Below are 26,976 nucleotides of genomic sequence, written 5' to 3'. Positions count from 1 at the left end.
ATAATACTATATGGGCTTGTACTAGATCTGAAATTTCTTTCACATGCTAGTAAAATAATACTTCGGATCATCCAACACAGATTAGAGCCCTACATGGTAAAAGAGATGCCAGATGTTGAAGTTGATTTTAGAAAAAGCTGAGGAAAGCAAAACAATATTGCTGATGCACACTGGATAACAGAGAATACCAAAGAATACCAACCAGAAGTCTAGTATGTGCTTCATCGATTATAGAAAGGCTATCTCCCTCCCACTGCCCTCTCCTCTCTTTTCTAAAATGTTAGAAATAGAAATAAGTTGTGGAAAACCATGCTGAAGAGCTGACATTGGTCTGTGATTTGTTTCTCTCATTATCAGATATTATTGTGATTATTAACTATTAAACACATGAAACCTAGTCTGATAGGGGGAGCAGTGGTGGGATTCAAATTTGTTTAATACCGGTTCTGTGGGCGTGGCTTGGTGGGCATGGTGTGGCTTGGTGGGCGTGGCTTGGTGGGCATGGCAGGGGAGGGATACTGTAAAATCTCCATTCCTTCCCAATCCAGGGAAAGGATACTGTTGTAGGAAGTTATCACCCAGCCCTCTCCCAGAAAAATGAAATATCCTAGGAAATATTGAAAAGGCAGAATATTATATTTTCCTGGATGTGAAAAAGGGAGAAACACATTTTAAACACAAAGTAAATTCCTGCAGCTTCCTGCCCATCCCCACTTTGTCAATGGGCCATTAAGAAGGCCAAACTAGTCCACTTTACATAATAAAGAGTTCTCCTCTTCAGCCCCAGGGGGATAGGATTAAGGCATGATAATATTGGCACTTTACTCAACTGACCACATGGCATCTGAGAACTCTGAGAATTCAACCAAACCTGGACTCAGCCTAGAGAGTTGCTCTTGCACGGGCCCATGGGAGTCTGGCAACCAATCAGAATACATTTCTTACACAGGAAGAGGAAACAGATAGGTGGGGCCGAACAGATTATAAAAAGCCTTGCAAGCCCTTCGTCTCCTCTCTTCTCTTCTCTTCCCTTCTCTTCTCCACCAACATTGAAGCATGTGATCACCTTTCCTGTTCAGGAGCTCAAGCCATGTGGTCCTGTCCACCATTAAAACCAACTTTCCAAGCAGCCTCCATGTCTCCAGTGTCTTTTTCCCCACTTGGAGCCGAACCCAGAAGGACATTTCTTCCAACACTGTAAAATCCCCATTCCCTCCTCACTTCAGGGAAAGGTTACTGCAAAATCCCCATTCCCTCCCAATGAGCTGGGACTCGGGAGGCAGAGAATAGATGGGGCGGGGCCAGCCAGAGGTGGTATTTACCAGTTCTCCGAACTGCTCAAAATCTCCACTACCGGTTCTCCAGAACTGGTCAGAATCTGTTGAATACCACCTCTGGGGAGGGGGGCATTACATTCTATTGCTGTATGTATTTAGGGCTTAAGAGAGGTTGATCGGGGAGATAATAGAAGAAAAGTCAGATCAATCTTTTACTGCAGAACTGAGATTAGAATTTCTGATAATGATGAAGAACGTGTGGGTTCTCTTCATTTTGCCTCTTGGACGGAAAGGCGCCAGAGAAGGGCAATCCAATACCAATTAATGTACATTTCAGTTTTAAAACAAAATTAATCAAAAGTAGCTCAACAAGTCTCCTTTGCAGCTCCAATGTCCCCTGACAAGTGATACAGGCTTCCCTGGCAGAAGCAATTAATCCTTCATCGCCTTCTGTTGCAGTTCAGATTAAGTACAGCGAATCTGGGAGTGGTATTTTGGCTGTGTAGGGTGGGAAATTTCCTAGGGGACCATCAATAAAAAAATGAAGGGCACAGTGCTATCTTCCTGATGAAGAATAATTAATGAGTACTTCAAAGGAGTAACTATTGAAGTTAATCAATCTTGTCAAACACGTGGGCGCGCACACACACTGCGATGATACAAGAGGAGAAAAATTCAGGGTCAGTGGAGCCAGTATGCAGATTAACAGATTCCACCAGCATTTGCAGATGGATATGTAGATTATCCATCACTATCCCTTTCATCTAGCTATTATGATGCTGGGATTATCAGAGCAGCTGAAAATAATGTAGGGCAATAAGGCATTAAACAAATGGTTGCATGTTGAGGACTACCTGTACTGTATACTTACTAACCAAACAATTCCCAGCAGAGATTCCTCTGTCAATCAGCAACAGTTGGCAGCCATGGCTAGGAGAGTTTTTAATTAATTTTGATTTTATATATTTTGTCAAGCATGTATAAGCTAACAAATATAAGTATAAAAATGATTATGAATACAGGAAATGGACACGAATAAGTGGGGACAGTAGGACAGGGATGGAAGGCACATTGGTGCGCTTATGCACTCCTCTTAGGAATGGGGTGAGGTCCACGGTAGACAGTCTAAGGTTAAATTATGGGGATTTGGGGATGAAACCACAGAGTCAGGTAGTGCATTCCAGGCATTGACCACTCTGTTGCAGAAGTCGTATATTCTGCAATACGCATTTACTTTTGCACAGTTTCGTGTTGTGCACCACTTGTGAGCATTCCCGCACTAGGAGGCTCTGCTGCTGGTCACTCTAGCCCTGATCACCTCCTATGTGGACTACTGTAATATGCTCTACAAGGGCCTGCCCTTGAAGAGTGTTTGGAAGCTTCAGCTGATGCAAACTTTAGTTGCGTGCCCCCGAGCCAGGGGTGGGTTGCTCCTGTCATTACTGCCAGTTTGGTGTGCGTTTGCACGAAAATAGGTCTGCGCATGTGCAAAAATGTTCAAATAAATAAATCAATACATTTGTGTAACTACAATTGTTCTGCGTATGCGCAGAACTGAAAATCAAGATGGCAGCCCCGTAGGAGAACCAGTTCAGGGGCGTGGCAAGCCTGGGTCGCTGCCGGTTCCAGTGACCCAGGCCGCCAAACCATGACTTGTTCGGCTGAACTGGTCCAAACCGGTAGGAACCCACCTCTGCCCCTCTGATTGAAAGGTCGGCAGTTTGGTGGTTCGAATCCCTAGCATCGCGTAATGGAGTGAGCTCCCATTATTGTCGCATCTTCTGCCAATCTAGCAGTTTGAAAGCATTTAAAAATGCAAGCAGAAGAATAGGGACCACCTTTGGTGGGAAGGTAACAGCGTTCCGTGGGCCTTCAACATTGAATCATGCTGGCCACATGACCATGGAGACGTCTTTGGGCAACGCTGGTTCTTTGGCTTTGAAACAGAGATGAGCACCGCCCCCTAGAGTCAGGAACGACTAGCACATAAGGGCGAGGGGAACTTTTACCTTTACCTTGCATTGTTTTTCACATCAACATTCTTAATTATCCTGCTATTAGTAATGTTGTTGATGTCTTTCCATTGGAGATGTGGAGATGGTTAGCAGCAGCAAATTTCTGGGTGTGCAGCTAACGAGTAGACTGGTTTGGTCGCTCAACAGCGAGGCAATGCAGCCCCTGCATTTTCTGCATCACATGAGAAAAGTTCCTCTTCCTTCCCCTTTCCTTACCACTTAGATCTTTAATTTCCTAGCTAAGAAACAATATTTATATCTTTAATTTCCTAGATAGATCTTTGGTGTGACATGGGCAAGGAATCATATGGGCAGAAGGACCCTAGGGCTGGTATATAGGACTCTTCTTATATTCTTTTCTTAGGCTACGTGTCTGGATGTGTAAGCCTCATTGCAGGACAGAAGATTGTGCATGCTAAGGGAAGGAGATATTGGCTGTGCCCTTGCTTCTAACCTGGCAGGACTTGCTTTGGCTGCATTCCCTAAATACAGGTAGTCTTTGACTTATGACCACAATCGAGCCCCAAATTCTTGTTGCTAAGTGAGGCATTTGTTAAGTGAGTTTTGGCCCATTTTACGACCTTTCTTGCCACAGTTGTTAAGTGAATCCCTGCAGTTGAGAAGTTAGTAACCCGATTGTTAAGTGAATCCGGCTTCCCCATCGACTTTGCTTGTCAGAAGGTCGCAAAAGAGGGTCACGTGACTTTGGGACACAGCCACGGTCGTAAGTATGAAACCATATAATAGACGGGAGCTATTTTGGAGAATAAATATGAAAATAATGCATTACGAAGTTAAATAAATTAAAAAGAGAAATGTTATAATAATAGATAGGTGAAGTTTTAAGTGCTAGTATTAAAATAAGAATAGAGATACGGTATATAATGAATATGGTGGTAGGCTTTAACTATTATGACACAAAAAAATTGTACCCAGACGACACACTGTTTAATGATTGATGAAATGGTTGTATTAAAAGAAAAATAAACTGAAAAAAATTTGGGGGGGGAAAAAACATTGACAAGGGTCTAAATTTTGATCACATGAACATGGGGCTGCAAAGGTTGTAACTGTGAAAAAAGGGTCGTAAGTCATAAGCTTTTTTCTGTGCCGTCGTAATGTTGAACGGTCACTAAGCAAACTCGTAAGTCGAGGACAGGCAGACTGAGGGCAGAATTGTAGTCTTCATGTTTCAATAAGATTTTATAAATCATTTCCTGAGCTATCTGCATATGAAACACTAGTCCATAAGTTCAAGTCCATTTCCTAAGTGTTTTTTTTTTAATGAGTGTCCAGACCAGTTCCATTTACGGCAATTCCATGGGCTTTTGGTTGTTTATCCAAAGCTTCTTTGTGTTGTAATCGTCTGAGTCCGTGGAAAATATGTTTCCTGTCAGAATAAGCAGCAATACTGTGACCTTTCATATTTTATATCTTCCCTCACATCCTTTTTTCTCCATTTTCCCCCCTGGTCTTTATTGTCTCCACTTCTTGTGCTTCCTTCTTGGCCACGGTCCCTATCGTGTCATCCTTCTCATTTGGCCCTCTGCTAGAGTTAAACATTTAAGCATCTTTAATTCTGTCAAATATTTGTGACTGTTTTCCTTTCTATATTGTTGATGAGATAGGCATTTGCAAAGTACCTGCTTTGAAACCTTCACAGGTAGCTATTAATGCTGTGGGATGATAGAGGATAATTACTTCTTTAAAGGTAGCAGACATTTTCCGTCTCTCCGGCTGTTTGAACTTGTTAATAATGCTTTCTAAATAATTGTGGACAATCCACCTTGTTGTGTGTTCACAATTATGGGTGCTGGTAGATTAAAGGAAACTTAGAAAACAGTATAAAAGGATTTGGAAACTTCAATTTAGCCTTGTTGCCATACAATTTATTAGAGTGTTAGTGAGAATCCGCTAACTTGGCTGCTCTCTTTCAAAATCTGTCTATCGGGGTAATACAGGTGGTCCTTTATTCACAACCACAATTCAGCCCAACTTTTCTGTTGCTAATTGTTAAGTCAATTTTGCTGCATTTCACAACCTTTCCTGCCCCAGTCGTTAGGTGAATCTCTGCAGTTGTTAAGTTACCCATTTCCCCTGAAAATTAGGCCTCCCCGGATAATAAGCCCAATCGGGCTTTTGAGCGCATGCGCTAAAATAAGCCCTTCCCCTGAAAATAAGCCCTCCTCAAAAATATTGCAACACAGCAGCAGCCATGAGGTGACCACGCTCGCCACCTCCTGCACTTCAAAAACAACAAGACCAACCTGAAAATAAGGCCAAGCGCTTATTTTGGGGGTCAAAAGAAAATAAAACCCTGTCTTATTTTCGGGGAAACACGGTAGTAACATGGGTTGTTACTTGAATCTTGCTTCCCCATTGACCATGCTTGTAAGGTCACATGACTCTGGGACACTGCGACCACCATAGATATGAGTCAATTGCCAAGCATCCAAATTTTGATCATGTGACCATGGGGGTGGTGCAGCGGTCGCAAGCGTGAAAAATGGCCGTACGTCACTTTTTCTAATGCCGTTGTAACTTTTAAATGGCCACTAAATGAACTGTTGTAAGTCGAGGACTACCTTTACCATTGATCAGACTGCATTCCTGACACGTCTTGTTCTTTCTGTGTTTCTTTACCAAGATCCCTCCAATTCAGCCCAGTTCCAAGAGAAAGAAAAAAAAAGACGATTGAATTGTTTCTTTTTTCTGGAAGCCCCTCAGTAGAGCTTAAAACCTCATGAAAATTCTATGAACTCAAAAGGTAGCTTTGTAGCAGGGTTTGAAATCCAGCAGGTTCTGGAGAACCGGTAGCGGAAAGTTTGAGTAGTTCGGAGAACCGGCAGATGCCACCTCTGGCTGTCCCCAGAGTGGGGTGGGAATGGGGATTTTGCAGTATCCTTCCCCTGCCACTCCCACCAAGCCACACCCAAAGAACCGGTAGTAAAAAAAAACTGAATTTCACCACTGCATTGCAGCCATGTAATCCCGCAGCCAGGACCATCATTGTTCCCTTTTTTAAAAAACAGTGCAGCTATTGCTAGTTCATAATGAGGATTCATATGAGGAAAAGGGGGCAAAGAAGGACCAAGGGGGAGGCAGATATCTCATAGGTTAGCTTGATTTCAATTACCTGACTTCATCTGACCTAATACCCCAGTTACATGTTACGTGCTTAAATCAGCCATGGGAATTTACACCACCTGCAAAGCTGGTTACAGGAAGGACTGGAATGTCAGAAAACAAACATCTTAGCCGCCGTGAGATGGGGAGATGTTGTTGGACTTGGTGACCCAGTAGGATTCCTTCTATTGCTTCACCTCTCCTGAACGGATCGTCCAATTCACCGGAAGAAAAGATAAGACAACTTATTATCTATATTCATGTCAATGGTGGATTTCCATTTTTTTTTACTACTGGTTTGCTCGTGCGCCCGTGCGACGCTTCTGTGCATGCGCAGAAGCGTCTGGGCAGGTGGACGGAGCCTCCCACCACCGCTACTACCGGTTCTACCAATTCAGGCCGAACCAGGAGCAACCCACCTCTGATTCATGTCCACCTCTATGTCTACGTCTGCAGTATTTTGCGCTGCTGCTTAGGAGACATGATAGATTTAAGTGAGTGGATGTAAGAGATTTTTTGGCTTGGTTTTTTTTTGGGGGGGGGAGGAACCTTGACATTAGTTCCTGAAGCATTAATGTGACTATTTTGCTTCTTAAAGCTTCAGGAAAATCAGTAGATACCTCACAAGCCATCTCTTCTGTAAAGGGTTGTTGTTATTGTTCAGTTGCTAAGTCGTGCCCAACAACTCTTGCCAATGCCATGGATCATAGCACATACACACACACCCTGTCCTCCCCTGTCTCCTGGAGTCTGCTCAAACTCATTCCCATTGGGTCGATGACACTGTCTAACCATCTCATCCTCTGCTGTCCCCTTCCCCTTTTTTCCTTCAGACTTTCCCAACATCAGGTTCTTTTCCAATCAATCCTCTCTTCTTATTAGGTGGCCACAAGCATTTGAGTTTCAGCTTCAGTATCTGTCCTTCCAAAGAACAGTCAGGGACGATTTCCTCAAGGATTGACCAATTCGATCTCCACGGTAGATTAGATTAACAGAGTTGGAAGGAACCTTGTAGGTCATCTACTCCAACCCCCTGCTCAAGCAGGAGACCCTACACCACTTCTGACAAATAGCAGTCCAGTCTCTTCTTGAAAGCCTCCAGTGATGAAGCTCCCACAACTTCCAAAGGCAAAGCTGTTCCATTAGCTAAGTGTTCTCACGGTCAGAATATTTCTCCTTATTTCTAGGTTGAAACTCTTCTTGATCAGTTTCCATCCATTATTCTTTGTCTGGCCTTTAGGTGCTTTGAAAAATAGCTTAACCCCTTCTTCTCCATGGCATCCACTCAAATATTGGAACCCTGCAATCATGTCTCCCCTGGTCCTTCTCTTCACTAGACTAGCCATGCCCAGTTCCTGTAACCATTCTTCTTGTTTTAGCCTCCAGGCCCCTGATCATCTTGGTTGTTCTTCTCTGCACTTTTTAAACAGGAGCTCCTCAATATTTGGCTGTTATAAATGCATCTCAGTCTCTCCTGCCACCTCTCATCCCCATGACCTCAGTGCAGAGTAGCTGGAAATTTCACATGAGTGGGGGATCCCCAATGGCTTTGTAAGGCGGAAAAACTGTTACTATACTGGGAGAATATCCCCTCTGAACAAAGACCCTCTGTTTGAGTCAACTCAACGCGGTGTGTGATGTGAATCGGTTTATGGGGGCTGCGAGGCAGCGTGCCAGCGTGGCTTCAGTGAGCATGAGTGTTTTGTTATCTTGCTTGCTTATCTAAAACAAACCCATGGAGCTGGATTTTAGAGCTTAACAAAATGCTACTTGTTAAAATAAATAATCAGCACACCCTATTCCCTTCCTTGATATTTGAGCACAAATGTACTTTGAAGGAAGTATTCTCGCTTATTTTCTGAAAACTGCAGGCTTGGCCCATTGGAATATCTTTGTAAAGGAGATTTAAGAATATAATTCAAAGTCTATTTATAATTACCTTAGTCTACTAAGTGTAAGATCTCCTAGGAATACAGATTGATTGATCGATAGGTTAATTAAAATACCTCGTCCTTCCAATATGTAGAGTCACTCCAAGGGGCTAGCATCGGTGAAGACCAATACAGTATTAAAGTCCTTTAAAAGAAATACCAAATATCCCCACCACTCCAATTAAATAATAAAACGAGGGAGATATTATAGGCAAGATTGGTTCAAATATTTATTATTACATAAGTACAAATTATTTTGGCTTAAATAATTGAGCCAAATATGTCTGTTGCTAAGCAATTGTTAAATGGGTTTTAACCCATGTTATGAACTTTTTGCCACAGTTGTTAAGTGAATCAATGTGGTTGTTAAGTTAGTAACGCAGTTGTTAAGTGAAACTGGCTTCCCCATTAACTTGGCCGGTCAGAAGTTCTAAAAAGCGGATCAGATGACCCTAGGACAATGCAACCCTTGTAAATAGGAGTCCATTGCCAGATAGCCGTCTGAATTTTGCTCATGTGACCATGGGATGCTGCAACAGTTGTAAGTGTAAAAAAACAGTCACAAGTCACTTTTTTTCAGTGCCGTTGTAACTTCGAAATGGTTGCAAATGGTTGTAAGTCAAGGACTACCTTCCATGTGGAATGAAGGAAAGCAGAAAAAAAGGAACATCTTAATCAAACGGCAAAGTACCAGTAGAGAGTCCTTGTCCTCCTAAAATCGGGATCCACAGTTTTGAGGTTAGCCCTGATAAGGTTTTGAGCACATTAGCAGAAAAGAATCTATCCCATGCCTTGCAGGATTTATATAAAATAACAATAGCGATAACATGTAGACTTATAGTTCGCTTCATAGTGCTTGGAGTTGTAAAGATGAGGGCGAGTCATAAAGTTACTTTTTCAGTATTGTAATGGTCACTAAAATGGATAGTCAGTAAGTGAGGTTTCCCTGTACAACAAGGGGAACATAGAAGTACCGTATATGGAAATTCTATTGGAATATTCCCTATCACGCAGTGCTCACTTCGTGCTAATGTAAAGCTTTTTTTCTGTATTATTTTATTTTTGTCAGTTAAGTAATTTTGACATTCAGTTAGACATTCCAAAGCAGTTTTTTTTAGAAATATGTTATGTGATTTACCCAATTACTGTATTGTTGCCAGGAATTTTGATGGTTGCTGCTATGTGGACAGTATGGGCAGAAGAAAAAAAGAATAGTGATACTTGATATTCTCAAACAACAGCCATTTACACCTAAGGAAAAGCTGTCTTTTAAGCATGATGGTAATATTGCTTTTGGTTAGTTGTATTGCGATGAAAAGGTGGGGTAGTTCTTTTGTCCAGTATCTCTGTTGCATTTTTCGTACTGCAGCATTTAAGCTGCAGTTTCATGTTTAAGTAGTTTCACGTTGCAAAACATGACTTGCGATAATTCAGTTTTAACTTATACCTTAAATTTCATAGATGTATTACAAGCCAAAGAAGTATTTCAGATTAAAAATCTGCAATGCTCTCTACATGGGGCTTCCCTTGGGACGCGCCCGAAGACTGCAGCTAGTTCAGAACGCAGCCGCGCGGGCTGTCATGGGGAGTACTAGGTACTCCCACGTAACACCTCTCCTGCGCGAGCTGCACTGGCTGCCTGTGGTTTTTCGGGTGCGTTTCAAGGTTCTGATCACCATCTTCAAAGCGCTCCATGGCACAGGACCTAGCTACTTGCGGGATCGCATCCTCCCACACACATCCCTGCGGCCAATCCGCTCTCACAGGGAGGGACGTCTCCTGGTGCCGTCCACGAGGCAATGCCAACGGGCGACGCCGAGGAGTAGGGCCTTCTCTGTGATGGGCCCAACCCTCTGGAATGACCTCCCCCCCGACATTAGAACCACCACCGACTTCCGCTCCTTCCGACAAAAATTGAAGACTCACCTGTTCCGATTAGCTGGCCTGGCACATTCATAAATAATAATAATAAATATTTATTTCTTAGCCGCACCCTCTCCCCAAGGACTCGGGGCGGCGTACAATGAAACATATGAAATAAATATGTGGACAAAACAAACATATAACAGAGACATATACCGAGACATACACAAGGAGGAGGTCGGCTGATGAATAAAAAACAATTAGAATACAGTGATTAAAAAACCCCTAAATAATTAAATATAATTAAAATACCCAATTAAAAACCCGTCAGGAGCGATATGGTTAGATCAAAGTTGAGCCAGGCCAGCTACTTGGAATAGGTGGGTCTTAAGCTTAATACGAAAGGAGCGGAGGTCAGAGGTATTCCTAATATCCGGAGGGAGGTCATTCCACAGGGCTGGGCCCGCCACAGAGAAGGCTCTACTCCTAGGCGCCGCCCCCCGACACTGTCTAGTGGACGGCACCTGGAGGAGGCCCTCTCTGTGCGAGCGGATTGGTCGCAGGGATGTATGGGGCAGAATACGATCCCGCAAGTAACTAGGTCCTGAGCCATGGAGCGCTTTAAAGATTGTTATCAAAACCTTGAAACGCACCCGATAGACCACAGGAAGCCAGTGCAGCTCGCGCAGGAACGGTGTCACATGGGAGTACCTAGTACTCCTCATAATTACCCGCGCGGCTGCGTTCTGGACCAACTGTAGCCTCCGGGTGCATTTCAAGGGAAGCCCCATGTAGAGAGCGTTACAGTAGTCCAAGCGAGACGTCACCAGCGCATGAGTGACTGTGCGTAAGGCGTCCCGGTCCAGTAGGGGGCGCAATTGGCGCACCAGGCGAACCTGGTGGAACGCCTCCCTTGCCACGGCTGTCACATGGTCATCCATGGACAGCCGGGCATCCAGGAGGACGCCCAAATTGCGCGCCCGCTCCACAGGGGCAAGTTGAATGCCCCCAATGGCCAATGATGGAGTTAATTGGCTGAACCGGGGAGCTGGTACCCACAGCCACTCCGTCTTGGAGGGGTTGAGCTTGAGTCGGTTGTCATCCATCCAGATCCGTACGGCTTCCACACACCGGGACATCACTTCGATGGCCTCGTTGGGGTGGTTCGGGGTGGAAAAGTACAGCTGAGTATCATCAGCGTACAGGTGGTATCCCACCCCGAAACCACGGATGATCTCACCCAGCGGCTTCATATATGTGTTGAACAGGAGTGGCGAGAGGACCGACCCCTGTGGCACCCCACAAGTAAGGGGGCGTAGGGTCGACCTCTCTTCTCCTGCCAACACATGCTGCGTCCGGCCAGAAAGGTAGGAGCCGAACCACCGCAAAACGGTGCCCCGGACCCCCAACCCCTCCAGCCGGCGCAGCAGGATACCATGGTCGATGGTATCAAAAGCCGCCGAGAGGTCTAATAGGACCAGGATAGAGGAACAACCTCTATCTCTGGCCCTCCAGAGATCATCCACCAACGCGACCAAGGCCGTCTCCGTGCTGTGACTGGGGCGGAAGCCGGACTGGCGCGGGTCAAGATAATCATTTTCCTCCAGATGACGTGGAAACTGGTAGGCCACCACACTCTCTACAACCTTCGCCAAAAAGGGAAGGTTGGAGACAGGACGATAATTGGCCAGCTCCAAAGGGTCCAGGGAAGGCTTCTTGAGCAAGGGTCTCACCACCGCGTCTTTCAAGGCGGCCGGGAGACACCCCTCGCTCAACGAAGCATTCACTAGGCCCAGGAGCCAGTCTCGTGTAACCTCCCAGGATGCCAGTACAAGCCAGGAGGGGCACGGGTCCAATAAACATGTGGTGGGTCACAGTCGTCCACGCATTCTGTCCAAATCCTCGATGGCAACCAAGTCAAACTCCTCCCAGATCGATTCCTCAAGACTCGCCATGGACGTCTCCATTGGACCACTGACAGGGACCCAATCCCTCCGGATTTGAGCGATTTTATCCTGCAGATATTTACCAAATTCCTCTGCCCTGCCCTGTAGAGGGGCCTCCCGCGGCCTCTGAAACAAGAGGGAGCGGGACACCCGAAACAGGGCGGCAGGGCGGTTCTCCGCGGATGCAATGAGAGTGGCACAATATTGGCGTTTGGCCACTCTCAATGCCACAAGGTACGTCCTTAAATGGGCTCGTGCCTGTGTTCGATCAAATTCGGAGCTAGAGGATCTCCAACGACTCTCTAGACGTCTCTTGCGGCATTTCATCACCCTTAGTTCCTCGGTAAACCAAGGGGCCAGGGTGGATCGTTGCTGCCGGGGAGGCCGCAAAGGCGCCACCCGGTTCAAGGCCCTGGTACTCGCATTATTCCACGCGACCACCAGGTCCTCTACCCGGGGGCGGGTCAAGGTTACAGGAGGTGGCCCAAGCTCCGTCTGGAACCTATCAGGTTCCATCAGGCGCCTGGGGCGGAACCATCTGGTACTTTCCGGTTCCGCCTCCCCGCAGCGGGAGGTAGCACCAGGGAAGTCAAGACGAAGGAGTGAGTGATCTGACCATGACAGGGGAGTGATGGTTAAGTCCCCTCCTCCCAGATCACTCAGCCACTGGCCAGAGACAAAAACAAGGTCCAGAGTGTGTCCTCCCTCATGTGTCGGGCCCTGAATCATTTGAGTCAGGTCCATGGCTGTCATGGAAGCCATGAACTCCCGAACCCCCTCTGATGCTTCTCCCATCGATGGCAGGTTAAAATCCCCCATCACTAAAAGTTTGGGGGTCTCAACCGTCACCGATGCGATCAGCTCGAGGAGTTCGGGCAGGGCCGCTGATGTATAGCGAGGAGCCAGGTATACTATCAGCAGGCCCAACTGTCTCCCAGGGCCCCATTTCACAACAAGGGATTCACATCCGGACGTCTGTGGCACAGTAGACTCCCTCGGCTCTAAGTCCTCCCGAATAATTACTGCCACCCCACCGCCCCTTCCCTGGGCCCGGGGCTGGTGAAATGCTCGGTAGCCTGGTGGGCACATTTCCACGAGGGGAAGACCTCCCTCGTGGCCCAACCAGGTCTCCGTTATTCCCGCGAGGTCCGGCTCCCCCTCTAAAATTAGATCGTGAATGAGGGGGGCCTTGTTAACAACGGACCTCGCATTGCATAACAACAGCCTCAGGCCTTGGGTCTGTAACTCTTGACCACCTAGAACGCGGGGGTTGGTACAAGCGACCGGGTGTAACCAGCAACCACGGTCTCCCAACCGACTGTAAGTTCTTAATCTGTCCTCGTATCTGCCCCTCCCTGCGACCATTGGAATTAAAGAGCCCTGTATAGGAATGATATCCTCCCCCTCCTCCTCCCTTCCGCTCCTTCTGCTCGCGACCACACCTCCTGGCAGATAGATTTGTTAACTGGTATTTTAGGGGAACTGTTTTTAAAATTAAATTTATGGGATATTTTTTAGGGTTTTTTTAAAACTATATTTTAGATACTTTACTTAGTTGCACAGTTCTTTTTAACCTCCTCCATATTTATCTATTTAACAATTTAACTATTTAATTATTTAATTATTCATATGATGTATTTTTGTATGGACTGTATACCGCCCCGAGTCCCTTTTGGGAGAGGGGGCGGTCTATAAGCGCAAATAAAAGTAAAGTAAAGTAAAGTAAATTCTATAAAAATATTTCACGGCCTTTGAGACAAGAGAATAGAATAGAATTATTGGCCAAGTGTGATTGGACACACAAGAAATTTGTCCCCAGTGCATATGCTCTCAGTGTACATGCAAGCAACAAATGATAAATTGTGATCATAATCAGAAAATATAATCATCCTAAATCATAAGATACAACATTCAGTGATAGCCATAGGATACTAAATAAGCAATCAACACAAATCATAATAGGACACTAAATAAAAACAATCATAAATCATGAATACAAACAAAGTTATAGTCATAAGAAACTAAGGAAATAGGCAGGGATGTGCGGTCATTGGAGGCAGGGGAGGCAGAGCCTCACCTCTCATCATGAAATAATAATATATAAAATAATAATATCCACGAGGGAGTTTCATATATATAAGAGGAAGAGGAGGGAGGAGGAGGAGCGCGTGCAGGGTGGTGCCAGCTGGGCAACCGGCGGAGGCAGGAGGGTTCTCGGAAGCGCCAATAACCTTCCTGCCTTCGCTGTACTTTGCGCGCTCCTCGCGACTGCAATCGACGTCCAGAAGTGGCAGGGGCTTGATGACGTCGCCGCAGCTGCCATGCGCGGACAGACGGAGGTAGCCAGAGTGGCGCCAAGGCAGTCCAGCGGACGAGAGACCGAGGATCAGGCTGCCTGATCCTCCATTGCTCGCTTGCTCGCTCTTTCGTCCGCCCGGACCCCTCGGCGCCACTCTGGTTACCTCCATCCGGCCGCGCCCAGCAGCGATGTAGGCGATGTTATCAAGACGAAGTGGCTTGGAGGCGAAGTGCTTTTCAGTGCTTTTCTGTGCATCTGGCGTTTAGATAGATAGCCGGATGTCTATCACGTGTGCTGATCCATTACCCGCCTTCCTGAGTGCGCTCCGCCGGCTCGCGCTCCGCGATCCCCAACAGCAGCTGCTTTTCTGTGCATCTGGCGTTTAGGTAGATAGCCGGATGTCCTAAACGCCAGACGCACAGAAAAGCACTAAAAAGCAGCTGCTGTTGGGGAGTGCGAGCCGGCAGAGCGCACTCAGGAAGGCGGGAATGGGATCACGTGTGCTGGAGACTGAGGCAGCCTCAGCCTCCAGCACACGTGGTCCCATTCCCCGCCTTCCTGATGACGTCACCAGCCTCACCAGGCGTAAACCTCACCGCACGTCACTGGAAATAGGTAATAGGAAAGATGAGAAGGATAATAGTAAATACAGCTCTCCTAGGTGGTTTAACATTCCAGGACATAAAACAGTGTTGTGTGAATTACTTGTTTAGCAGAGTGATGGCGTGGGGGTAAAAACTACATATCTCTGTATCCAGTTGTTTTGGCATACAATGCAGAGGTAGTATTCATCCGGTTCTCTCTGGTTCGGGCAAACTAGTAGCGGTGGCTATGGGAGGCTCAGCCCACCCACCCCGACGTAATGCGTGATCACTGCACATGCGCAGACGTGACGCGGGCCCTCACATTTGTGAACCTGTAGGGAATGTAAGTGAATCCCACCGCTGGTGCAATGCCCTGTAGTGTTGTCTTGAAGAGTGTGAATGGAAGCCCAGGTTGCAACTCTTTTGAAGCAGCCGTATCTTAAGCTCCAACAGTTGTGCAAGTCTCCGAAAAGACACTGCTGCTTTAAAGAGTTGAGTATATATTAATGCTCCCAGGCGCTCTGAAGTTCTGTTTTGGATTCCGCAACCCCTGTCCGCTAGGTCTCATAAGTTTAGGTATTCATGTTCCCATTGGAGAGGCGAGGGTTGGAAAATATTCATGAATTTCTTCCCAACTGAAAGCTTCCATTTATTAGTGGACATGTGACTCAGCGGAACGACTTGAGAGAAAGGGGCTTGGCATGGACAGCCTGTTCCTCATCAGGCTGTGGAAAGCTGTGTGTCCAGGCTCTTTTTGATGGAGCTTGTTTTCCCTCGCCAAGGCGAGTGTGTGAAAAAGCCAAGTGTGCTGGCTGCAACAGGAGGCTTTCCCACTGAGACTTGAGCCTGGACTCTTCTTTCACCACCCTGGCCACGTTGACCCTTCACGCCTTGATGGGCAGTTCCCATAGTGATGGATTAAGAATGGGGAGGGTAGGTGGCATTGTTCCCTTGCGAAGGCCTGAAATTGTTGTCTGGCAGACTCATTTTTGCAAAACTTGGATGGTTGAGAGGCCCAAGTTTCTTTCTTCCTGGGAAACCTTCTTTTTTGTTCCCACCCTTCTCTGGCAAGCCCCGCTCCCTTGCCTTACTCAGTAAATTGCTTTCTTGTTCCGTAAAATCTATTATTTATTTTTCTTATCTTTCGATCATTAACATAAACCTGACTTGGTGGATGGGTTTGCGCAACACTGCAGCTAGTTCTTGGCTTACAACCATTCATTTAGTGACAGTTTAAAGTTGCAATGTCACTAAAAAAAGGCACTTATTATAGGTCCTCACACACTGGCGACTGCTGCAACATCCCCATAGTCATGTGATCAAAATTCAGGTGCAGTTCCAAGTGGGGAGAAAGACACTGGAAATATGTAGGCTGATTGGAAAGATGGTCTATTAATGGAGAGGACCACATGGGTTTGAGGTCCTGGGCAGCTGACCCCATGGAGTGCAGAGTGAGCGGTATAGCTACTCTCTCTTGGGCTTTGAACTTGAGCTTCCTGTTCCTGTGCAAGAGTATGTATTCTATTGGCTGCTGTCAGACTCCCATGGTGCTATGCAGAGGTCATAGCTGGGGTTGTCTGAGATAAGTTTGGTTGAATGTTGCTGTGTGATGCAATGTCCTTAGGAAATTTTGCAGTCAACCCTGCTGCTAGATGGGTAGAGAGCTAATCCTATTATGTCCCAAGGGGTCATGTCTTAATCCCATCACCCTAGAACTGGAGGTCTTTTGTCTTGTACGATAGGCTGGCCCAGTCTTTCTTAATGTGACCAAAATATCAGCTGGGGCAGGGAGCGGAACTCTGAGTTTCTGTCTCCCTTAAGATTTCTATTTCTCTTTTAGGGGAAAAATAATATTCAGCGGGTTCATTTAATGACAATGTAATTCATTTAACTGCAGTGATTCACTTAACAACTGTGGAAAAACAGATCATAAAATTAGATGCGGCTCACTTAATGATCCACCTTGCTTAGCAACGGGAATTCTGCTCCTAACTGTGGTTATAAGTGGATGACTATCTGTATTAAACCAGAATGAAATGAGGTTAGATAATTTCTGATTCAGTGAGCCATGTGAATCCAAGCTTCCTAGCATATTTTGTGAACTAGGCCATCAGAACAGGATAGGGATTATCAAACTTTAAACCCCTTTAAAAGAAAATGAGTGTGTGGGAGTCCTTCATGAATAGAAGACATGATTTCATTGGGGCTAGAGCTGGCCAAGAAATAAGCATATCAGATAGTTCTAATAATAATTTAAAAAATAGTTTTTATATTCTCAAACCTTGAAGTACTGCAACACACTACCAAGCTTGCGCAGGGAAAGTTGAGGGCGAAGCCCAAAATGAGTTTTGACAATGCTGCTGCTTTGTCTGTGCAAGCCAATTCTTTTTAATTGTGTCCCCTCTCAATTGTTTGCAATTCCCAGGATGTGCGTGTGTCATGACCCACTTTTTGAGAATGCAGCTATGGTACTATATTAAAGCAATTTTTCAAATACAGCATGTTATGTAGACAGAACATTTTTTTGGCCTTAATATGTTCAGTTTATTGTATAAATCCAACCATTGTGTTCAACCATTTGTGGTCCCATCCAGCTGTTTTGTGGCTCTCAAGATGTTGGACTTCAGTTCCCATCAGCCTTAGCTACCAGAGTCAAATTTGGAGGGGGGTGGGGGACAGGATCAGTAGATGTGCAGCAAGACCACTCCAGTTTATTCATATTTTCATTGGCTCTGCAAATTTTGGTTCAAAACTCCTTGGCTGTAATGAGCAAAGATTAACTGGTGGCTAGTTGAATCTAGATTTTATTTGCTCTCACCCTTCCTGTTTACATGGGAAGTTTAGATTTTATTAGTGGAATGCATGTAGTTTGAAAGAGAGAAAAAAATATCTTGTAGCCAGCAGAAAAACACAAAAACAAAAATGAGTTTATGAGTTTTATCTACTTTATTTATTACATTTTTAACCGGCCTTTATTATTTTGTAAGTAATTCAAGGGAGAAAACATATATAAGACTTCTTCCTCCTCCTCCTTTTTTCCTCATAACAACAATCCTGTGAGGTAGGTTGGGCTAACAGAGAGTGGTTGGCTCAAAGTCACCTAACCTAACTTAAGGTGACCAACCGTCCTCCTTTAGGGAGGACAGTCCTTCTTTTGTAAGTTCTGTCCTCCCTCGAAAAGTGTCCTCCTACATGTCCTCCTTTTCGATATTTGAAGGCTAATCTGTTGCACGTTATGTGACGTATTTGTATTTGACATGACAATTCGTCAAGACTCAAGAATTTTTATCTAAAGTAATGCTAGACATTAAAATAGACGACAATTGTCTCTTTGAAGAAATTAGAAGACTGAATGTATATTTAAATTCTGAAAAATTAATACAATGGGAAAACCAACATGTTGAAATTGATAAAAGATGGGTGGATATTTTCAGCCATTTCAAAAATGAACATATTCCATGTGAACATTTATTTATACTTGTTCAATTTACGTTGTGCTGCCCTGGAACTAATGCAGCAGTTGAAAGAGTTTTTTTCAATTGCCAATGATTTTTCGACAAGTGAGAAATCGAGATTGAATGTTGATACTCTAGCTGCAGCACTTGCCGTAAAATTCAACATGAAGGATCTTTCTTGTTCAGATATTTCCAATATATTGTTAGAAGATGATACATTGACAAAAAAATATTAATTCAATGGAAAAGTACTCATTTAAATAATAATTAACAGGCATGTAAGCATAATTACAATATAAAATGTTGCAAATGTTTTTATTATGCATATATTATATTTTAGTGTATTATTGTTGCAATGAATAAAATATTTCTTTTATTTACGATATATTTTTTCCAATTTATTTGTCCTCCTTTTCATTGTAAAAAAGTTGGTCACCTTAGCATTTTGGACAATAGAACGTGTTTTGTCCTCCTTTTCACTGTAAAAAAAGTTGGTCACCTTACCTAACTCTCTTCTAATTGGGTTTGTTATTATTTTTATTTGTTTTTTTTAATCTTGCATTTATTACTTTATAAGCAACACAAAGAGGTGAACATACATAATGCTCCTCCTCTCCTTATTTTCTCTGCAACAGCAACCCTGTGGGCTGAGAGAGAATGATTGGTCCAAAATCACCCAGCTGGCTTTCCTGCCTAGGGCGGAAACTAGAACTCACAGTCTCCTGATTTCTAGGCCAGCACCTTAACCACTACATCAAATGATTCTTTTGCATCATTGCCCCACTCTTTCTAAAAATTGAGTGTGAAATTATTACCGTGTTTTCCCGAAAATAAGAACAGGGTGTTATTTTTTTTTTTGACCCTCGAAATAAGCACTTGGCCTTATTTTTGAGGACGTCTTATTATTTTTGTGGTGCAGGAGGAGGCGAGTGGGCTGCTGTTACATGGCAATATTTTCAGGGAGGGCTTATTTTCGAGGGAGGGCTTATTTAACTGAGCCCAAAATTTCAGTTTGCTAAGTGAGACAGTTTTTAAACAGGTTTTGCCTCATTATATCACATTTCTTGCCATAGTTGTTAAGTGAATCACAGCAGTTGTTAAAGTTAGTAGCACAGTTGTTAAGTGAAACTAGCTTCCCCATTGACTTTGCTTGTTAGAAGGTCACAAAAGGTGATCGTGAGATCCCAGCTCACTGCAACAGTCATAAATATGAATCAGTTGTTAAGTGGCTGAATTTTGGTCACATGACCATGGGGATGCCGCAACTGTCTTAAGAGTGAAAAACAGCTATAAATCAGTGCCGCTGTAACTTCGAACTGTCACTAAATGAACTGTTGTAAGTCAAGGACTACCTGCAGTATACCATACACCCTTTCAAAAGAAAATGTGCAAATATAATAATTCACATATGAATGTGCTTCAGCACTGTTCTTAATTTCTCTAACTCCACGAGGAACTAATTACTTCTGTTAGATGCACACAAATTGAGAATAGGTGGTAAATCTGTGATTCTGATTTTTTCAGTAAAAAAAAAAAAGCTGTGTATGGTTACTCTTTCCTATTGATTATTTTGCTCCAATATGTAGGATGTAAGTAGATTTGAATGTCATAATCTGTTTGAATTACTGCTGCAAGAGCAGAATTGCACGTGGTATGATCTTAATCCTCCAGCTTTGAAATAATTGTGCTTTAAGGCCTGGAGTATAGCAGTAATAATTACATTTATATCTAGTAAATTGTATTGATTACATTTATATTCTTCTTTCCTCTTAAAATGCCCAAAGAGCTTTATCTCCAAGGAGATGACAGATAGTACGTAGAAACGTACGAATGAGTATAATCTCCTTTGTTTTTGGAAATGCAAAATAGAATATATAAAGAAAATTCAGTCTCATACAGATTATGTTATGAAAATTTCAAAAAAAAAATAACTTTACCTCTGTCATCTTCTCTCTTGTAGGATAATAAGTATGATGCCTCTGGGGACATTGCTTCTCCCTGTTCTGTGTTTCCTGGGGCCAACAATTCCACAGGAACTACGGTATCCCACCTTTTTGCGCAATGCCACCAAATTTATTCACTTTATTATGGATCCCGATTCAGGAACTCTGTATCTGGGGGCTACAAACTTCCTGTTTCAGTTGACCCCAGACCTGGTGATGGAAGAAGCGGTTTCCATGGGACCCATCTTAGACAGCAAAGATTGTCTTCCTCCTGTTTTCAAGCAGGATTGTCCTCAAGCCCTGGAGACCGACAACTACATCAAACTCCTGTTGATCAACTCGCTAGAGAAGGAGCTCATTGTTTGCGGCAGCGTGTGGCAAGGCATCTGTGAGAAGAGGACTCTCGGCTTCATTAAACATGTCCTCTTCCAACCCCGGACACCAGGAGACACTCAATATGTGGTAGCCAATGATCCCAATATTTCCACCGTGGGGCTGGTTGGTTACTCCAAAGAAAATGTGCCGCTTCTCTTTGTTGGCCGAGGATACACCAGTCGGGGCGTGGGAGGCAGCATCCCTCCCATCACAACTCGCAATCTCAGGGCTCACCCAGGAGAGGTGCCAGGGCCTGACTCCCACTCCATTTTTTCCTATGAGGAAACAGCCAAGTTGGCTGTAGGTCGGCTCTCCGAATACAGCCACCATTTTATCAAGTCGTTCACTCACGGTTCCAGTGTCTACTTCCTGTTCTACCGGCGTGATCTCAAGTCGCAGTCCCGGGAGTACAAGACGTACATTTCCCGAATCTGTCTGGATGATGCCCACTATTACTCCTACGTGGAGCTGCCCTTGGTCTGCAGGACCCAAGAGAAGACCTATAGCCTCTTGCAGGCAGCCTACATGGCACAGACAGAGGTAGAAGGACAAGTAGGAGATGCACTTTTTGTGACTTTTTCTGCCTGGCAGGCTTCCTTGGGGAAGCTGAGTGAGGAATCTGCACTCTGTGTTTATCCCATGGAGGAAGTAGATCGCTTCATTACTCAGACCAGGGACCTTTGTTATACCAAGGACGGGAAAACGGAGGATGGCAGGGAGGTGGCCTACATAGAATACGATGTCAGCTCTAGCTGCGTCCAGCTCTCCGCAGTAAGTGCACTTTTATTAAATTTCTACATCACCCATCTCACCTAAGTGACTCTGCGTGGTTTACGACATCACATTTATTGCAGATGGATGTAAAATCTATCCAGGGTGCAGGAAAAGTCAGTGCCCACAAGCAGTTTGTTATATCAATTACGTTAAAGGTTTGAATGGGTTGCCATTTCCTTCTAAGGGCTTAACCTATTTGTGTAACGCATGACCTTTGAGTAACCTAACATTTTCTCAGAAAAAAATAATAATAATAAAACATATTGCCCTTTGGGGATCGTATTTTAAGTACATCCTATGCATGTAATTCACATGGTTTTGGATGGGATTCCCAGGCAATTTGCCATTCAGGCCTTCCCAGTCACATTGTTTTCCAAGCTGATGATCCCTCATAACCTTTAAGAAGTTTGTTGGAGGGGACATTCTAGCAAACAAGGATGATGATGATTAGATTTCTCTCCCATTCATTCATTCATTCATCTATCTTTCTTGGTCAATTCAAGTTGGTGAACTCACCTTATACTCCTATCTTCTATTTTCCCCATGACAATTAGTTTTTATTTCATTTTTAAATTTTTAAATTAAAATAAGCAGCTGATAGGATTACTTTGAAGCCGTGCATTCATTCACACACACACACACACACACACACGTTATATCCAAGGTATAAATTGGTATCAGTTTAAAAGAATGAGGGGGGAAATCAAGGCCTTTGGGGGCTGCGTGCTAAAATGACCCAGACTAAGAGATTAACTAAGAGTTAATCATTTTACTCTGCACATCAGCTGGATTTTCCCTGCTGCCACCTCCACCTATTCCTTCCACAATCTCATACAAGGAAAATGAGCTTCGGCAATTAAAACTAAATTAATCAAGACCATGGTGATGTCTTCCTTTTCGTTATCTGCTATCCTTCCTTTCAGAGTCAAAAGGAACACTGGCCAGCTAGAAGACTTGAAAACAAAATTACTTGTTGATATTGATTGATTAATTGATTATGTGCCATCAATTCACTGTCAACTCTCAAGAGACCGCGTACAATAGATAGCAATAGCACTTAGGCTTATATACTGCTTCACAATGCTTTACGTCCCTCTCTAAGTGGTTTGCAGAGTCAGCATATTGTCCCCAACATGGGTCCTCATTTTACTGGCCTCGTAAGGATGGAAGGCTTGAACGCGTCAGGACTGAATAAATTAAACTTCTGGCAGTGAGCAGAGTTAGCCTGCAACACTGCATTTTAACCACTGCGCCACCATGACTCATAGGCAGAGATAGATATTCTCCAGGATGATCTGTATTTTAGGTCCTCCAACAATATGTCCATTGGCCACTGTAACTGACCAAAGGTGCTTTTTCAAGAGGCAACTGGACTTTTTGTTTTTTCTTTGAAAACAGAGCTGAAGAAGCTTCTTGAGAAGCGAAACATCTTCGAAGAAAAAAACAGAAAGTCCAGTTGCCTGTTGAAAAAGCACCTTTGGGACATCCATGACCTGGGTGACTGAGAATCTCTATAGACACTGTAACTGAGTTCATCCACCTTGTTATCCTCTTCTTCTCTTTCCTTCTGCTTTTCCCAGCATTAGAGACTATGCAGAATGTGTCCATAATAGGATAATTTGATCCTGGTCCTTTGTTCCTTGAGTGAGAACTGTGGGTTGATTACCCTTTGATAGGACAAATGATATTCCTTAACTTCTCTGCTAGTCTGCAGAGGCTCACCAAGTTGTAAGGAAGGCATACTCTCCTATGAAACAATCTCTATCCATGTACTTGCCAGACACATAGACTTAACATAAATGGCAGATTAGAGCTTTCGGGTGGGTCCCATTCATTGCTCTGTTTTTTATGGTGGTCAAGAGCAGGTTACATATGAGTTCTAATTTCTAAGTGACCTCGTGTGGACTGGATAGGGACACCCAAAGGGCCAGATATGACCATAAAATGCCCAGGTCTGATCAAGAAGCTGTAGCAAGCTCAGCACAATATGCCTAGGATTTATGACTATTATTCATCTGCACTTCCCCATTGATTCCCAGAGGGAATTCATAGGGTCCTTTCAGTTGGGGGAGACCGAATGGCAGCTGTCCAAGCCAGCTTAGAATCAGTTATTCTTCACTGATTGATGCTGCGGGCCTAATTCAGCACACAGGTCGCTTCTGATCTAATTTATGAATGATCTGCTTTGTTGGTACCAGTGAAAGACCAGCTAAAACTGGTACAGAGGTGAATGAAGTCCAGAATTCTGGTTTTTTTTTTAAAAATAGAAGTCATAGACACCAACAGAGGTTTTTCAGTATACACCCATTCATCTTGTATTCCTGAGCATTTGGCCCTGAGAAGGATATTGGCTTTGATCCTGGAGGAGGTGTGTAACTATCATGACTACCGACAGTTTTATGTCTATTAATTTTTCTAATCCCCTTTTAAAACTGTCCAGGCTTCTGTGGTTTGACTGATGTCCCAAGTGGAAAGCTTATTCTGGCCTGTTCAGAATGTCTCATAATTCAACTTCACTTGATAAGAGATGGAGAGAAGCTTGTCTCCCACAGGTTAAACATGAGCCAGAGAATAATGCAGTTGCTGAAAAGGCATATGTTATCTTAGGGCTCATGATCATCTGCATAGAGGCTAACTAATGGAAATTAATGGTTCTACTCTATTCTTCCCTGCTCACATCCTGTTTGGAACATGATGTCCAATTTTGGGCACTGCAGTCGCTCACCTGGCAAAGATACTCTGTTGTGGAGTTTTTCAACCTTGGCTTCTTTAAGTTGTGTGGAATTGGCCTGGGAATTCTGGGAGTTGAAATCCACACATCTTAAAGAGGCCAAGTTTCTCAAACAATGCTCTAGTGGTGCTGTCCAGAGCAGGGGTTAGATTAGATGACCTCTGGGGTCTCTCTGCCAATTGTATGATTCTGGTAGTCTATATCAGGGGTCTCCAACCTTGGCAACTTTAAGCCTGGAGGACTTCTAGTCCCAGAATTCCTCAGCCAACAAAGCAAAGCTGGCTGGGGAATTTTGGGAGTTGAAGTCCTCCAAGCTTAAAGTTGCCAAGGTTGGAGACACTTGCTCTATACCAGGGGTGTCCAAACTTGGGAACTTTAAGACTTGTGGACTTCAACTCCCAGAATTCCCCAGCCAGCTAGGAAATTCTGGGAGTTGAAGTCCACAAGTCTTAAAGTTCCCAAGTTTGGACACCCCTGTTCTATACCATCTCTCTGTGTACCCAAGTGTTTCCTTAAAAGGAAGCTGAGTACTTTAGTTGCATCCTTTTGTAGCTTTTCCAGTTTAACGGTATTAAATTTGAGGCCCAGAATTAAGCGAGCTTACAAGGTGGATTTGTATGAAAGGGTTAGGATCATAGTCCTTTTGTTCTGGATTCATTTCTTTTTTTAATATAATCTTTATTGAAAGTTTTAATAGCATAGAATAGAATTCTTTACTGGCCAAGTATGATTAGACACACAAAGAATTTGTCTTCGGTGCATATGCTCTCAGTGTACATAAAAGATATAAGTGATGAATCATGATTATAAATACATTCATCATAAATCATAAGACTGAACACTTAGTGATGGTAATAGGATACTAAATAAGCAAACAAAATCATACTAGGGAACTAAATAAAACAATATAAATCGTAAGATGCAAGCAACAAGATTATAGGCATAAGTAGCAAAGGAGGTAGGTAATAGGAAGGATGAGAAGAATAATAGCAATACAGTCTTAGTAGGTAATATGACAGTATTGTGGGAATTAGTTGTTTAGCAGAGTGATGGCATTCAGGAAAAAAATGTCCTTGTGTTATGCAGTCCCCTACAGCGTCGTTTTGAGGGTAGAAGTTGAAACAATGTATGTCCAGGATGTGAGGGGTCTGTAGATATTTCCACAGCCCTCTTTTTGATTCGTGCAGTATACAGGTCCTCGATGGAAGGCAGGCAGGTAGCAATTATTATTTATGCAATTCTAATTATATGTTGAAGTCTGAAGGTAATATGACAGTATTGTGGGTCTTGTTTGGTTGCAGAGCCAAACCAGGCAGTTACAGACAGAGACTCAATAATTCCTCTGTAGAAGGGAATCAGCAGCTCCTTGGGATTTAACAATTATTAATAACAATTAATGGCAACAATAATAAATGCAAACTAAAATGGGACATTTCTTAAAGTTCCTCCTCACTTTCCTATAGAAAAACAGCTTCTCTGCATAGCACTAGCTCGACATCTCAATAAACTAGCTGTCATAACCCTACGATATCTCCAGACGTGTTGCTGTCATTTTACATCTCATCAGGCACAGGAGGGGAAAGTCCAGAGATTATCTGGCCGCTTAAACATTGTTTGCTATTTTTTTGTCACTGGCCAGCTGGGAGAGAGAACAAAATGCTATTAGCATCCAGGAAAGCAGGAGCTTTCTTCAGGATTGCCACATAGGAAGAAACAATGATCTTGCTTAATTTGAGATCCCAAGAAGAGATATGAAATTAAAGCTTTCCTCGTCTCTTCATTGGTCCTGATTTCCTTCTAGGCTTGAGGCAGTTCTTGCTGAAATCCCTTGGCCTCCTTTCTTGGAGAGACACTTTCCTCTTAAACCCGGATTTTCCTAGATCAGACCTGGGCATTTCATGGCCCCTGGATCATATCTGGCCCTTTGAGTGTCCCTGCCCAATGTGCGTGAACTCAGTGGGAAATTAGAAATCAAATGTAAATAAGTGTAAGCAGCAATAGCTCTTAGACTTATATACCGCTTCACAGGGCTTTACAGCCCTCTCTAAGCGGTTTTACAGAGTCAGCATAATTGCCCCCAACTATCTGGGTCCTCATTTTACCCACCTCGGAAGGATGGAAGGCTGAGTCAACCTTGAGGGATTTGAACTGCCAAATTGCAGGCAGTCAGCAGTCAGCAGAAGTAACCTGCAATACTGCACTCTAACCACTGCGCCACCGTGTCTCATATAAAACTGCATTGCTTTTGTTTCGAAGGCCCTTGTTGATTCCCCCCTCCCCAATTTATATATATGTGTGTGCATGCGTGCCTTTACACCTTCACAGCCCTTTTGGTTTGGCCCCTCCATAACAATCCTAATTTGTCATGTGGCCCCTTGGGAAAATTAATTGCCCACTCCTGTCCTACATTGATTTTGAAAGTTAAAAAAAAAACCCTCCAATATTCAGCTGTATATGGAGGAAGCTCATTCACAAGGCATATCTTTTAATCGACTCGGGTAGATACTGTCTTCACTGTGACACTTTTTGCACATCGCAGACAACATTTAATTTTGTAATTGCTGTTGTAGCGGTACTAAACAGAAACGCGTAGCATCATAATTAACTTTGCTGCACAAGAGAATAATAGGTAATTTAAACTCTGCGTGGGTTGTTTC

At 43.8% G+C, this 26,976-nt stretch overlaps 1 protein-coding gene across 3 annotated transcripts in view; it reads left to right on the top strand.

Annotated features, from left to right (window-relative positions):
- PLXNB1 (plexin B1) overlaps nucleotides 1-26,976 on the top strand; it is a 205,177-nt gene that overhangs the window by 59,716 nt on the left and 118,485 nt on the right. For all 3 annotated transcript variants that reach the window (XM_081947378.1, XM_081947379.1, XM_081947380.1), the window contains one exon: nucleotides 20,457-21,585. In XM_081947378.1, the coding sequence (XP_081803504.1) occupies nucleotides 20,457-21,585 (1,129 nt within the window). The remainder of the gene's footprint in view (nucleotides 1-20,456; nucleotides 21,586-26,976) is intronic.

Source organism: Natrix helvetica (assembly GCF_964273705.1).
Source record: "Natrix helvetica genome assembly, chromosome: 1".
NCBI lineage: Eukaryota > Metazoa > Chordata > Lepidosauria > Squamata > Natricidae > Natrix > Natrix helvetica.
Note: the sequence above shows the minus strand (reverse complement) of the source record. Positions and strands in the feature narration are given on the sequence as shown.